Here is a 13,234-nt window from a genome sequence, read left to right on the forward strand (position 1 = left end):
TTTCGGATAAGGGGATGGAGAAGCCAGATACTCTCCCACTGCTGTCAATGACAGCTGGGGGAGGAAGGACACAAAAGCTGCGCGGCTCAAGGCAGCCAAGAGGGGACGTCAGGCATCTTCCTATTCCACCCTCCCTGCTGATAGCAGGGGCTGAATCACTGTCTCATTTTGAGCCCAAAGGCTTCATCTTGCACCCAGCAAACAAAACAACAGGTGGGGAGGTAGGTCTGTTAGAGGCTATCGGCTGTAAAACAAATTACAAGTCATGGAGATTAGAGCTTTTGCTTCAAACTGCCTGCCGCGAGCTAGCACGGAGCAGATAATAAATGTGAGGCAGTCCAACCTCCCTGAAAAGAGGGCGATGCCGTCCTCCTCCCAGATAGCACTCAAATTTGCTGGATACCCAAGAGGCAGCTCCTCCACAGCAAGCCAGATGGACAAAGCGATCGTGGATCACACCCTTGTGCGACAGCACATTTGGATTGACAGGTCTTGCACAGCAGCCTGTGAAGATGCAGGAGAAAGAGCCTTGGGAAAGGGCAGAAAAATAGCTCTGCTGTCTTGGGCTGCAGTTACAGCAGAACCTCTCAAGGGCAGGGGATAAGGTATCTAGGAAGGCTGGAGCAAACAAGCTCTGTGGGATAGCAAGAAACAAAAAAGTGAAATGAAAACATCAAACTGCCTCTTCACCTCGCTGCAAACCCATTGCACTTATCACTTCAAGACTGGGAGGAAAGACAGTGTTTTCCTGCCAGCTAGGAAGAGCAGCACAGTCTAGGAAAGGAAAAAAAAACCACACCACAGAGACTTAATCCCTAAATCAAACCCAGGCTGCAATGGCAGGGAAGATTGCTCCCTGTCACCAGAAAGCAGAAGGCAGCAGCCAGGAGAGTGCGGATGCTGCTGGGTGGGCAGCCGAGAGGGAGAGCGGTGTGTGCGACACATTGGAGTCAAGCAAGACTGCACCGCCAGTCTCTGCTTTCGCTCTAGGCTTGGCAAGAGGATAAAGCAAAGCCAGGCGGATTTCAGCACATCTCCCTCCTCCCCTGGGACAGCAGGCTTTGTTGCCGCCTGATTTATAAAAGGAGTTCGGTGCTTTACAATGTGAGCCAAGTTTACCCTAGTAATAGAGGATAAACACACCAGAACTCCATCACTTTCATTTTTAAACCCTGTTTGGAAACAAACAAACAAAAAAGGCATAAAAGGCTTAACCTGTATCACTCAAGACAATTCTTTTTCCCATGCCTGCCATCCTACTCCTCCCTGGGTTTAATCCACATGCTGTTTTCCCAGGCTGGCCTGGGGACACCAACCAGCAGCACATGCTGATGAGCCCCTCAGAGACTTCTCCTCCCAAGGAAGGGTCTGCAGCAGGTGCTGAGCACTGCCACGTCGTTGCACCTCAGGCACCCTCAGGCAGCATGGGCCACCGGTGGAAATCACAGCGGGCAAAGAAACCAGCACAGGGGTGCTCACTATTTCATCTGCCCAACAAAACCAGCTCTCATTTCCACCACACCAGAGCTCAAGCCATAGTAATAAGAAAAACCTTTTGAGACAGGCACCTACATCGTAGTGCACAAACACTCGAGCAGACTTCAAATCCAGCCTGCAGGGGTGTAGGGAGAAGTTTAGCCACGGTAGTCAGAGCTCCTGAGCTGGAGCACCGGGTATCAGTGGGGTGTGATGCAGAGCAGTTAATGCCACTCCTCTGCTCTGCTCTTTTTTAAGCATTATAAAGCTAAAAGTAAGTGTGCTTACATGTAGCACCTACCTGCTCCTCAAACACAGCCCTCCTCTGTGGTTAAAAACCTTGCTTTTAGGCCCATTTTAGAGCTGGGTTCTGCTACAGTAAAACCAGGCAGAGAACACTTCGCTAGGCCCACTTGTCTAGATCGTTCCCCTTTGTGCACCCAGACAAAAGCTTTATCTTTCAAAGAGAAAGGAAAAATAATTTTAAAAAGGAATGGGAATGGCACTCTCACACAGACACACGCTCCCTTCCTCCTCCTCCTCCCAGAACAGCCGCAGCCCGGTGCCAAGACGTTCACCTGGGATGCGAGGGAGGCCGCGGTCAGCCGACGAGTGCAGAAATGGCAGTGACAGTAAACCATGCCCAGTGAAGGATGGGAGATATTACAAGGATGATAGTAAATATCTAAATGAGCCGCTGAGGAGAGAAAACAAACCAAACCATGAAATGTTCAGCAGCAGCACCATCAGCATCCAAGGGCAAGGTCTCTAACCTCTCTGCCGGGCTGTCAGGCTCAATAAAACGGACGAGAGGTGGGGAAGACAGGGTTTCGGTAGCAAAGATGCCTCCCTGGAGCTGAAGTCCGAAGCCATTCAAAGGGTCTCCCCTGAGCACCACCTCTGTCGTCTCCGTGTGGACTATCTGCCCGCCAGGACCCACCGTGCTGGAGGCCAGTGACACTGAGAGGAGGAGAGAGGCAGAAGGTCAGGGTAGCCACGGTCAGCATAGCAGACTGGTCACAGACCTCGGTGGTGGGGACGGTGACCGAGGATGAGGGAGGCACTGACGGTGCAGAGATGAGTGGTCCTACCCCAGCTAACAGCCAACAACAAGGAGAGCAAGGCAAGCATGCAAGCCCCGTCCAACCCAGCCCCAGCTCTCCACCATCCTTACATGAGCTCTTGTGCTCCTTCTTCTTCTGCCGCCTCCTCAGCATGGTGGTGCGCGGGCTCATGGGGTGAGAGCTGCGAGGTAGTGTGTTCGAGTTCTGGCAGGGGAAGCCCTGCGCGTTCATGGTGGGAGATGAGAAGTTGGCAGCCACCAGCGCTGGGGAAATACAGAGCATGTTACAGAGAAGTGCAGCAGTGGGAACTCCTAACAGGAGCTCATCAAACACCAAATGAGTCTGGACTAGCAACTCCTTCTTTCCAGCTCCAGGGAGAACTTTGTCCTGGGCCTGCAGCTCCAGAAGAGCTGTGAGTGGGCTTGGACTCCAGACAGACACTGCTCTGTGCAGTGACTTTGGCGACCGGGCTGCTGTCACTGCAGCACCCAGCCCATCAGGTGAGAAACGCATCACGGATGCGGGGCAGCCAGCAGCAGGTTGGTGTGATGGCACTAATGAACCCTAAATACACAGAAAGCACAGCTTGAACTTGAGCTGCTGGCCAACTGGGCTGCCCTCTTTGCTTCCCAACACACAATGTAACGTTTCCTTCCTATCTCACTGCCATAAAACAAGAAAACCAGGGCTGAACAGTGCCTGCTTCCCTCAAGAGGTGGGCTCAGAGATAGATTCTGAAGCAGCTGCAACCCAGGTGCTGTGTGGTACCACAGATGTGTTGGTGTATCACGTTCCTACATGCCACCAGAGCTGCCCTTCCCTGTCCCCTCATTTTTGCCCACATGAAACAATGCACTGGGGTGCTGGGTTAAAGGATGAGAGCATGGGCTGCAGATACTGCTTTTGCACCTCAGAACTGGCCCTGTGAAAACAGACCCAGGTGACTGAGGGGGAAATGAGTGACACTCATGGCTACAGAGTTGGGTATTAAAGAAATGGAGGGGGACAACATCAATGACGACACGCAGGGATGAGGGCAACGCTGTGCGCTGAGGTTACATTTGCAGTAATCCTGTCCAGGGGTCTGGTTCCACGTGGGCGTCTTGCAGTGGCCGGGGTGGTGGGTATGACAGTAGTTGACACAGGGGTCCCAGCAGTGGTGGTGGTCACTCTTCTGCACCTTGACTGATGGCACCCCGGGGAGCAGAAATCACCACAGGCAGGAAGAAGCAGAGAGAGAAAGAAAAGGTAAGAAGAACAAGGCAGGAGATTGTAGAAAAGACCATCACACTGGCTCTGAACAAGCCAGGACCCAGCCACAGTGTCTCAAGCACCAGCAGTGAAAATGCATCCCTACGTAACCTCATGACACTTGATGCAAAGTGGCAGAAATCCACCCCTTCCCCACAAAACCCTCCCCATCCTGAGCCGACAGCCTGACTGAGCCGTGCTGGCAGCACACAGATGTCATTACCATTTGCAGTCTGTTGTGTGACGTGCAGAAGCTCCCTCCAGCCACACGTTTCCTGCAGAGGCCACCACTGTTATCCGACAGCACTGGGGAAACCTCCTTCTGCTGTTTCCCACCTTGCTGCCGGAGCTGCCCTCCCAGGGACAAGGCTCAACGCCTTCCACACACACCAGGGACTGCTTTGAGCACTTTGCTTGGCTTCAGCGTTTGGTTGTTTAGCGGCTGCTCTTGGCCAGGAATCCATCACAGGGTGCACACGTGGATGAGAGAGGAGTAGCGGAGGGCCACCTCCAGCTCATCAGGACAAAGGGGATTTTATACACTGCTGCTTAAAGGCAATTACAGAGAGCCACCAAGACTGGAAGAGATGCCAGCACTGTGGCAAACAGTAAAATAAAACACGGCACCGATGTGGCAGACTCAATTCAAGGCCACACAACTGCTTTGGCTTCAACCCTAAATGCCAGCCCAGCACATGCTGGCAGAAATGTGACACAGCGTGACATCCATCACATAGAAATCCCTTGTTCCAGGACCTGTGGCTTTGGGATATCAGGTCACGAAGCCACAGGTCACCTTTGGAGTTCCCCAGACATGCCCCCAGGCCCAGGTCCCTCCTCTGTTTCACTGACGCTCCTTTTGGGCAGCACAGGGTCAGTTTGGTTTTCTTTGCCCAGCAGCATGGGGTTTTCTCTCCCAGATCTCTGCACCGTGCCAACTGGATCTATTTTCCTCCAAGAGGAACTGCTGGCTAATGAGCAAGATTGCAAGTGTCTCTTTTACTCAGCTAAGCATGAACAGCATATCCCAGAGAAGCACCACTGGAGTCATCCCAGAGCTCTCAACCTCACCACCACTTGCACTGACTGGCAATCACCTCTCCAGGATGTATTACAGGCATTAAATCATTTAGGTCAGATTTTTCAACCAATATAGTGAGTGTATTTAGCCTTTGCTAAGCATTTACTGAGTTTAGCACTTTGTCTATCAAGCTCTTAAAAATACACTTCCAGCTCTGGAGTTTCTGTTTTGTGGATTCAAAAGTAAACTCTGAGCCAGGCAGCTTTTAAAAAACAAGCAAATTAATAAATGTAGCTATATCTAGACAGAAAGGAAAGCTCCTAATAAAATAAAAACACTTTGAACATGAGCGACAGAGCTTATGGGCATACATACAAAATCATTTAATCCATTTATAGTAATTAAAAAATTCCCATTTGTCTATGCATTCTTAGCTTATATCTGACAACAGAAAAGAGTGCCTTAGAAACTCAGCTGTCAGTGCACTGGGGAAGAGAAGAGATTTTGGACAACTCTGTGATAAAAACCTACAACACCCTTTCCCAAGCTTTCACACATCATCCCTGCCCGAGGAAACGCATCCATCCCAGCACCGCTCCTGGGCACCAGCCACTCGTGTTGATCTTGGGAGCAGGGCGTAATCCTCCCACAAACTCCCCAAATTCCCCCAGAGCCACAGAGAAGGCAAACACGGTTTGACAAATCCCGTGCTTCAGCATTAGACCATATTTTCACACAGCAGCTGCAGCTTCAGGTCCCTCTCCACCTCCTTAATAACTGGATTTTGATTGCACGAGAAGCCACATTTGAAAAATACCATGAAAAGCCCCATGCAGGCACACACTGGAAGGACTCAGTAATGCAAGCGCTGAACAGGGACACGTCTGCACAGCCTCCTCTCCTCAGCTGCTTTCCCTGGGCTTCACTCTCCTGCCAACCACGACAGTTTGCTTTTGCATGGCCCATTTTCCCTTCTTGGCCCTGTTTGCTTCCCTAAACTCAGAAAAAGCAGCCTATGGAGCTGGCATTCAGCGTCGGGAGCAGAAGGCAGCATCCCTCCCAGGTCGAAACACAGTTGGTCAATGCCGATGCGGTTCCTCAGCTGCTCACCACGGGCCGCACGGTGCTGGGGCTAGTTACACCACTGAGGAGCACAGCCAAAAGTGTGAACAGTTGTTATACCCCTTACTTCTCATATTCATGTGTTGCAATTACTCTCCCAAGTTTGTGTTCTGTATTTCTGCCACGGCAAACTGATCTGATGTATGGAGGTTTGGGTAAAAAGGCTCTGAACATGCTAAGCTGTCCTTCCCCCGAGCTGCTGCTGAATGCATATATTCTGAAAGAAGATTAGGGCCAGAGCACTAATGGAAGGAGGAGAATAGTTCCTTTTAACAGCCACTGAAAAAGGATTATAGCTTCCCATTTTTTCTTGGGCACAAAGGTCAAGTCATCCACCCCCTTTGTTAAACTGCTTTAATTCTGCACAAATTGAACCGGACATTATTTATAGACACAGAGATGTTATTAGATTTTATGTTTCACTGCATCGCGTTAGAGAAGACAACACAGAAATTTTCCTCCTTTCTCCAAACCACCCTAGAAGGCAATGGGAAGAGGAGCTGTGCCCAGGGCTACTCTGCACCAATATTATTGAAATGCACCTCCCCAAGAGACAGGTGATAGAAAATGGTTGCAAAAGGGGCTGGTACTGAACAGTCTCACATGAAACACCTGAATTACAAGGCCACTAGTATGGGCTAAACAAAACTGCAGGCAAGAGTTGCAACAAATAGAGCCGGACTGAGGCTGTGGTCTCAGTAAAGTTTATATGAAAGCCTGAGTCAGCCTCTGACATGGAAGGAGAAACTTAAGCTGAGCAACAAGGATGCTTACCAGAGTGAATTCCTAATGACATGTACAGGCATTTTGGGCTTGATTTCACTGGAGCCAAAAGGTTTTTCCCAGTATTTCTTTGGTGGGGGTGGTGGAAAGCAGCAGGTACTGATGTGCCCACTCTACCCTGACTGCTCAGACACAGTGGCCACTCAAACATGCTGGTCCAGAAGATGAACTCTTGTGTTCCAGCTTTGTTTCCTAAGGAAATCCAGCAGAACCCTGCCCAGCTGCTGACAGCTCCTTTACAAAGCCTAACCAGGCACCAGCAAAGGACAGCTGAGTTTGGAAGTACATTTGCCAGCACCAAAGTTGCTTTCCTCCCTCTCCATCAAAGTCTCTTATCTGAGGTACTAAGGAAGCGGCTTGCGCAGCACTCGGTACTGCAAAACCCTGGGATTCCCAACTCCAGTTTCCCCATTCAAGCACAGATGTTACCTTTTCTTCTCCTATTCACATCTTTGAAGAACGTCATCTAATCACATGCATTTCATCAAAACATCTTTTTTTTCCCTTCCACAGATGTCTCTCTTTGGAATCTGTTACCAGCATTCAAAAAGCAACAAGAAACCCAGTAGGGACCTCAAGTGAGTTTTGAGGGCAACCAACAGCATTTGTATGGGGGACACACCTGTTTCTGGAGGCTTCAAAGGCAGTCTGCTTTGGTGAACAGGTAATATCTCCAGCTTGACATTTTCTGAAGTGGCAGCTAAAAGCTGAGTTGCCTCTAATAAGGAGCAGTGCTCTGTGCTCGTACCATCAATGGAGAGGATATGGTCACCAACATGCAACGCACCGCATCTGCAAAGGAAACAGCAAGAGAGGAAATTACACGTGTGGCCAAAATCCACGTCCTTACAGTTGGGAGCAGACACACACAAAATCCAGCTGCGAATTTCTGTGTGAATTAATGGGATTTTTTTTTTTTGGTCATATCTCGTTTTTTTTCCTTCCAATTTAAACCTTAGGTTCAAGCATAGCCCAAAATACCAACTAAGATGGTTAATGCTTGGGTCAGTGCTGACTTGCCCATCAGGACAAGGCTCTAGCCAGAAGTGTCCAGAAGAGGTGTTTGCTGTTGCACAGCTCCAGGGCAGTCAGATCTGGGATCTTTTAAGCAGAGCTCAGCTTTCACATGCACCAAGTTACATTCATTCCCAGTGAGGAGTGTCCACTGGCGTTGGGTCAGGTATTTTTAATACACTTAGTGCTAAGAACACGTGGACACGATCATTTCAAGGGAAGGCAGGGAAGAATAGTATATAGCTAACGATGGAGACCAAAAAGCAGCAGGGGAGGGAAAAGGACAGTGAGAAGCAGCCTCTTCAGATCTTTACCTGTCCACCACGCTGGCCGGCTTGATCTTGTCAATGACAATGACCTGCTTGTTCCTGTGCGTGGCTGTCGTCAGGGTGATTCCTAGCGTAGACCCTGGAGTCTTTGCTATTTCAACTAGTAAAGGACCCGAAGCGTTTGCTACAGTATCTGCAAAACAAGAGAGCAGCTGAAGACACTTCTCATGCAGCCTTTTCCGTTTCTGAATGCAGAGGATTGGCCAATAGTGCTGGCGTGACACGTCTATAGGCAAACCTGTAGTTTGGACATCCTGCAGTCTGTCTCACATGGTAACTTAGCAAAGAAGTAAACTCAAGAAGCAAAATTGCTTCTACACAAAATATATATGAAAACGAACCGAAGAGATATTACAACAATTCAGTCATGGAAACACCCTGCCTCTTTTTTACTTAGGGTTAAATAGCAAGATCAAGGAAGAGACCGCTCAAAGGTTGCAGCAGTCACATCAACAGTATTAAAAGCACGAAAAAGGAAGATCAGGACATCACTGTTATAGGCTTCTTCCCAAGCAAACAAAAAAGAAAAGGCACAAAGAAACACGATCCCACTTTCTGAAGTACTCAGAAGTCTGACAAGCAGCATACAAATCAGTCAACTGATTCGAAATATCACCTCAGCTGCTTGCTTCAGCTCCTCCAGTGCGACAGTGGGAACAGACACACAGAGCTACCTGCACGCCTACAAAAGCCTCCTTTCTCTCATCAGACAATACAGGGGTAACTGATGTTTAAAAGATGCATTTCTGCATGGAGGTTAATGGATGCTGTAAGTGAGACTATGAAACTCCTACGAAATTGCACCTGTTAGCATAAGCCTGCACCACACCTATTCATCTCTGCTGAGGAAGGGGGAGGAAGAAGAAAGCCTCTGTCTCTGGCTGATCAGACAGAAATTCCCTCCACCTCTGTTACTCACGTTTGCTTCCCGATGATCTTATGCCATTGTAAAGAGGCTGGATTCACAAAAGCGTTATCATCACTACACAACCCTCAACCAGCACCCCATGTGTAGTTTGACACGCACACACGCCCTGCAAGAGCACGTCATGTAAACCCAGCCATCCGAAGGAAAGGCCTGCAGAGCCCTCTGAGAGCTGGATGCCACCTCAGTCCTTAATTATTCATGGTAAGGCTTTTCTTTTCCAAAAGCTCTGCTCCACTAAAAATGCTGATGCTACTTGGCTCCAAAACTCGATGCATGGCTCATTCTTGCTCTCTGATAAACAGAGGCACTGATGCAGATCACGGAAGCTAAGATGCACAGAGGTCTTTCCTGAGATTTACTGAAGATGCTGAGTCTCTGGAGACAGAAATTTCCTTTGGAAATTTCCCGCGGGGTTCTGCCAGAGGATGTTGAGGCTCTGGTCTACTCACAGAGCCCTTTTACCCATGGGAGGAAGGAGGAGGAATGAGCTGTATTAAAGGTTATACAAGGCTTCAGACACTGCAGTTCTCTGTTGAAAAAAAAAACCACCGGGGAGACCTGCAGGCCCTGGCAAAAAGCTCAAATCAAAAAGTTCAATCAAAAGATGCACAAAGCACCCAGCTCAATACTGCAGAAGGTGCACTTAAGCCTTTGTTAGCAAAGGAAGCACCAAGAGACTGTGGATCTCTTCCGACAGCAAACACCAGCTTCATATTGGTTTTGCAGCCTGCATGTGTCCAGCAAACATCCTCTAAAGAGGCACACAAACCTATATTCCTCCAGCTTAAGGGAAGGAGATACGGGAAAAAATAATGAAAGAAGCTTGCTGGAGTGGTAGACCTTTCTTTGCAAGGAAAATACGCATTCCTCTTGGTTTCACCCAGTGTCCAAGCTTCTCAGCTTTGCCAAGTGTTTCCCAGGGAGGTCTCGGCATGATGGCAAAAAGAAAGAGCTTTGGGTACCTACTCCCATGCCAGGACCTAGGCTATCAGTAAGACTGCAGGAAATCACAGTCCTGCCTCCAGACAACGGTCCCTTCCCCTACCACACACAGCATGGTCCACCCCATCATCGCTTTTAATCCTTATCTCCAATGGTATCGATGACAATTGTTCCAAATCCATTTTATAGAGGCATTTGTTGAAGAAATACCAGCTAAGCCTCTATTAATTATTCCAGGGAAAGATCTGGCTCAAATCAAAGGTCAGGAGTCTGCAATTTAGCAATGTTTGTGGGGCGTGATTAACACGGAGCTATTACAGCCAAGCTAATTTAAAAAGAAACACGGAGAGGCCAGGGCAGGCCACGCAATGACCTTACTGTAGGGAGTCAATTGGTGTTGCTGCTTTGCCACCACGAAATGTTCCTGCACCATCAGACACATCTGCAACCTCACCCAGCACCTGTGGAAGAGCATCCGCAGCTCTCCTGCGTTTCACAGCAAATCTCACCTGACTTAAAGCAAGATCCTCTCTTGCAAGCCGAGAGAGTCTGAGCAGTTCTTCTGGAGGCTGAGCATTCACAAGATATTCAACTCAAATGCTGTTCAGCATGTACCGAGGATCCAATCACACTGTTGCAGAACAAGCATCACCGAGGCCAGAAACACCAGGTTTAATATGGACACAGCAACTTTTGCATCATTGCTGTAGGGTTTTGTCACCAAGGAACAGAAAAGCTACGTATCTGTATGCTGCCTTGCATGGTTGTGCAGGTTTTCACCTAAGGGTTTAAAAGTGTTTTGCACACAACAAATTGTGCTTCCCGGAGGAGGACAGTACTGTTTTACAGGTTGGGAAACTGAGGCACAGCTGTCACACAACTTGTCCAAAAATACATGCTTGTTCAGTGGACAGTCAGCGTCCAGGAGAGGATCCCTCTCCCATTCCCCTTTACTGGATGAGTGATGTTACATCTCCTGACATTGCTGGGGGGAAAGCATATAGTTTTAGTAACCAAACAGGAGGAGTAGAGGAGGAGAAGGACACAGCAAATCACTTTGCTCATTCATTTCTTTTCTTTTTTCCCCACTTTTTAAAAAGGCCCATGAGATAGCGTGTCACCACGGGAAAGCATCTGTTCGTTGCAATGCTTATCTGGCATCAGCAACGGGCAGAGATTTTCCCAATGCCCAAGGGAGGTGCATGCCCAGTTCACACTCCTTTTAAATGGGAATGGCAGATTAATTTAATTCCTTCAGTGGCCTTGAGAAATCTCACTCTACTTGATTAAAAACCTGTTGTGGCCCTGTCCTATGATGGCCTCCCCCATGAAACCCTGACAGCCAGGGGATGCTCGGCAGTGATGGCAAGCAGCTGCTGCCTCCCTCACACCAAGAGCGGGGCCGGCCCCATGCAGCTCATCCTCAATGTACAATTTTGGCTGGGAAACCAGGCAGGCGGCTGGGGAACACCATGATTCAACTCTCCCCTGCAGCAGCTTTAGTCTCTCACCAAGGACAGATGTTGAAAAACAACTTTCACCCCTCAAGGGTCAGCCCACATCCCCCCACAGTGCATATGGCAGCAACGGACAGCGAGCACCACGCAGAAACCTGTTTTCTCCAGGGATGAACAGGCCAAGCACCACTTCATGGGGATGTCCCCAGCTCTAAGGATGAATCAACTGCGTGGCCACATGTGTCCCCCAGCTCTTCACCAACTTTTTAAAGTGGGGATTTGGGAGTGCTCCCTTCAGGCTAATAACATCCTCACAGGGCTTCCAGCTCCTGCTCTCCCCTTCCCTCATCATCTTCTCACGGTTGGTGAAAACCCCTGTAATAGCTGTGATCTGGGGACGATGCTCTCATCTCCTGTTGCAGCTATCAGCTGTTGCCTGGCAGAACTTCCTGCAGAGACTGTTTTAAACTACACATTCTGCAACATCTTGCCTTAAAAGAAAGCAGGGTGAGTATATCCCATCACAGGGATGGGGAGAAGCACTCTCTACACAGAAATTACCTAAGAAAGGGGTTGTTTTTGTACCTTGGGAAGCTTCTGGCCGTGGTCCACCGTACAGCAACACAAGATGGAAAATCACTCAAAAAATCCTGCCATCACTCCATGTTCACTCAACCCTAACAGTTTTAGGTGGAGAGTTACTGAAGAAGAAATAGCAAGACATCTTCACAGCTATATTTACTTTATTCTTATTCTTTTGATTTCCCTCCTGGCAGGCAAATCAGAAAATACACTGATATCATGGACTTTCATTGCTCACCGGATCCTAGGCTCAGACGTGCTGGACTGGTTTGTGAGATTTGCTGAAAAGACTCCAAACTAATCCAGCTTGAGGCTCCAGTGGAGGCAGAAACCCCTCTGGAGACGTATATGCAACATCAAAATGTAACGCACAGCTCAACAAGCTTCCAGTGCCAACACAGCTTCGGACTCTGTGGTAACCTTAAACTCATTAACGACACTCCCTGCAGGAACAGCTGTGTGTCACAGAGCCAGCTCAAAATGACTTTACAGTCACTAATAATAAGCCCTTCCCCAGAGCTTGAAACTGAAAATCACATGAAATAAAACCCAAACCACCAACCCTCCAAACCCTCAAACTTAGCATCTACTTCGCAGAGCATTTTTTAAATATACCCATCTTCCGCCCTCCAGTAAATTCTGTTTCATTTGGGGTCAATCAGTTGATCACCCCTCATTTATTTCAGAAGCAGACCTGAACTAACTTTTCTAAGAAAGATAATGGCTCCAGAATTAAGCAGGGTCAAAATTCAGAACCAAAGCCACAGCCACATCAAGCCTCTGCCCGCTGCCAGCTCCCTCCCCTGTACACATTTAATAGCGGCATTTGCAGTGCTGGCAGAGCCCTCCAGCCTCCTTGAGCTCCGATTTCTCCTATACCCTCTTTGTCTGCATTAGAAATTCTCCCTTTTCCCCTTGTCTAAAACCAGTTATCGTTCCCATCCAGACACATCAGATAAGGGCATTCCAAGCGCATTCAGCTAAGCCGGGTTTGGACTCTTCCCCCCTAACACCCATGCTGGCAGCACATTGCTCAGCAATTTTTCCACTGAAACCAAGTACCTTAGTTGCTGCCTCCAGTCTCACATACTTTCCAGGCGATCAGAGAAAATGCCACCACAACCATCTTGGCCTTACCCATGATGGTCACATCATACTCGATCTGGAAGAGTGCCTCCTGGCTGCACTGCCGCAGGATATTGAGGGCGTCAGCGTGGGTCATGCTGTGCAGAGGGATCCCATCCACGCTCAGCAGCCTGTCTCCG

The 13,234-nt window shown here is 48.8% G+C and overlaps 1 protein-coding gene across 1 annotated transcript in view; it reads right to left on the minus strand.

The window, feature by feature from the left end:
- The window catches only part of GRIP2 (glutamate receptor interacting protein 2), a gene marked incomplete at its 5' end in the record, with an annotated part of 45,546 nt that extends 32,319 nt beyond the window's left edge, over window positions 1-13,227 (minus strand). Inside the window, 6 exons of the mRNA XM_010188596.1 lie at window positions 2,250-2,436; window positions 2,651-2,803; window positions 3,600-3,725; window positions 7,340-7,509; window positions 8,046-8,193; window positions 13,107-13,227. Of these exons, the coding sequence (XP_010186898.1) occupies window positions 2,250-2,436; window positions 2,651-2,803; window positions 3,600-3,725; window positions 7,340-7,509; window positions 8,046-8,193; window positions 13,107-13,227 (905 nt within the window). The remainder of the gene's footprint in view (window positions 1-2,249; window positions 2,437-2,650; window positions 2,804-3,599; window positions 3,726-7,339; window positions 7,510-8,045; window positions 8,194-13,106) is intronic.
- Window positions 13,228-13,234: the final 7 nt, after the last annotated feature.

Source organism: Mesitornis unicolor, unplaced genomic scaffold, assembly GCF_000695765.1.
Source record: "Mesitornis unicolor isolate BGI_N332 unplaced genomic scaffold, ASM69576v1 scaffold2060, whole genome shotgun sequence".
Lineage (NCBI taxonomy): Eukaryota > Metazoa > Chordata > Aves > Mesitornithiformes > Mesitornithidae > Mesitornis > Mesitornis unicolor.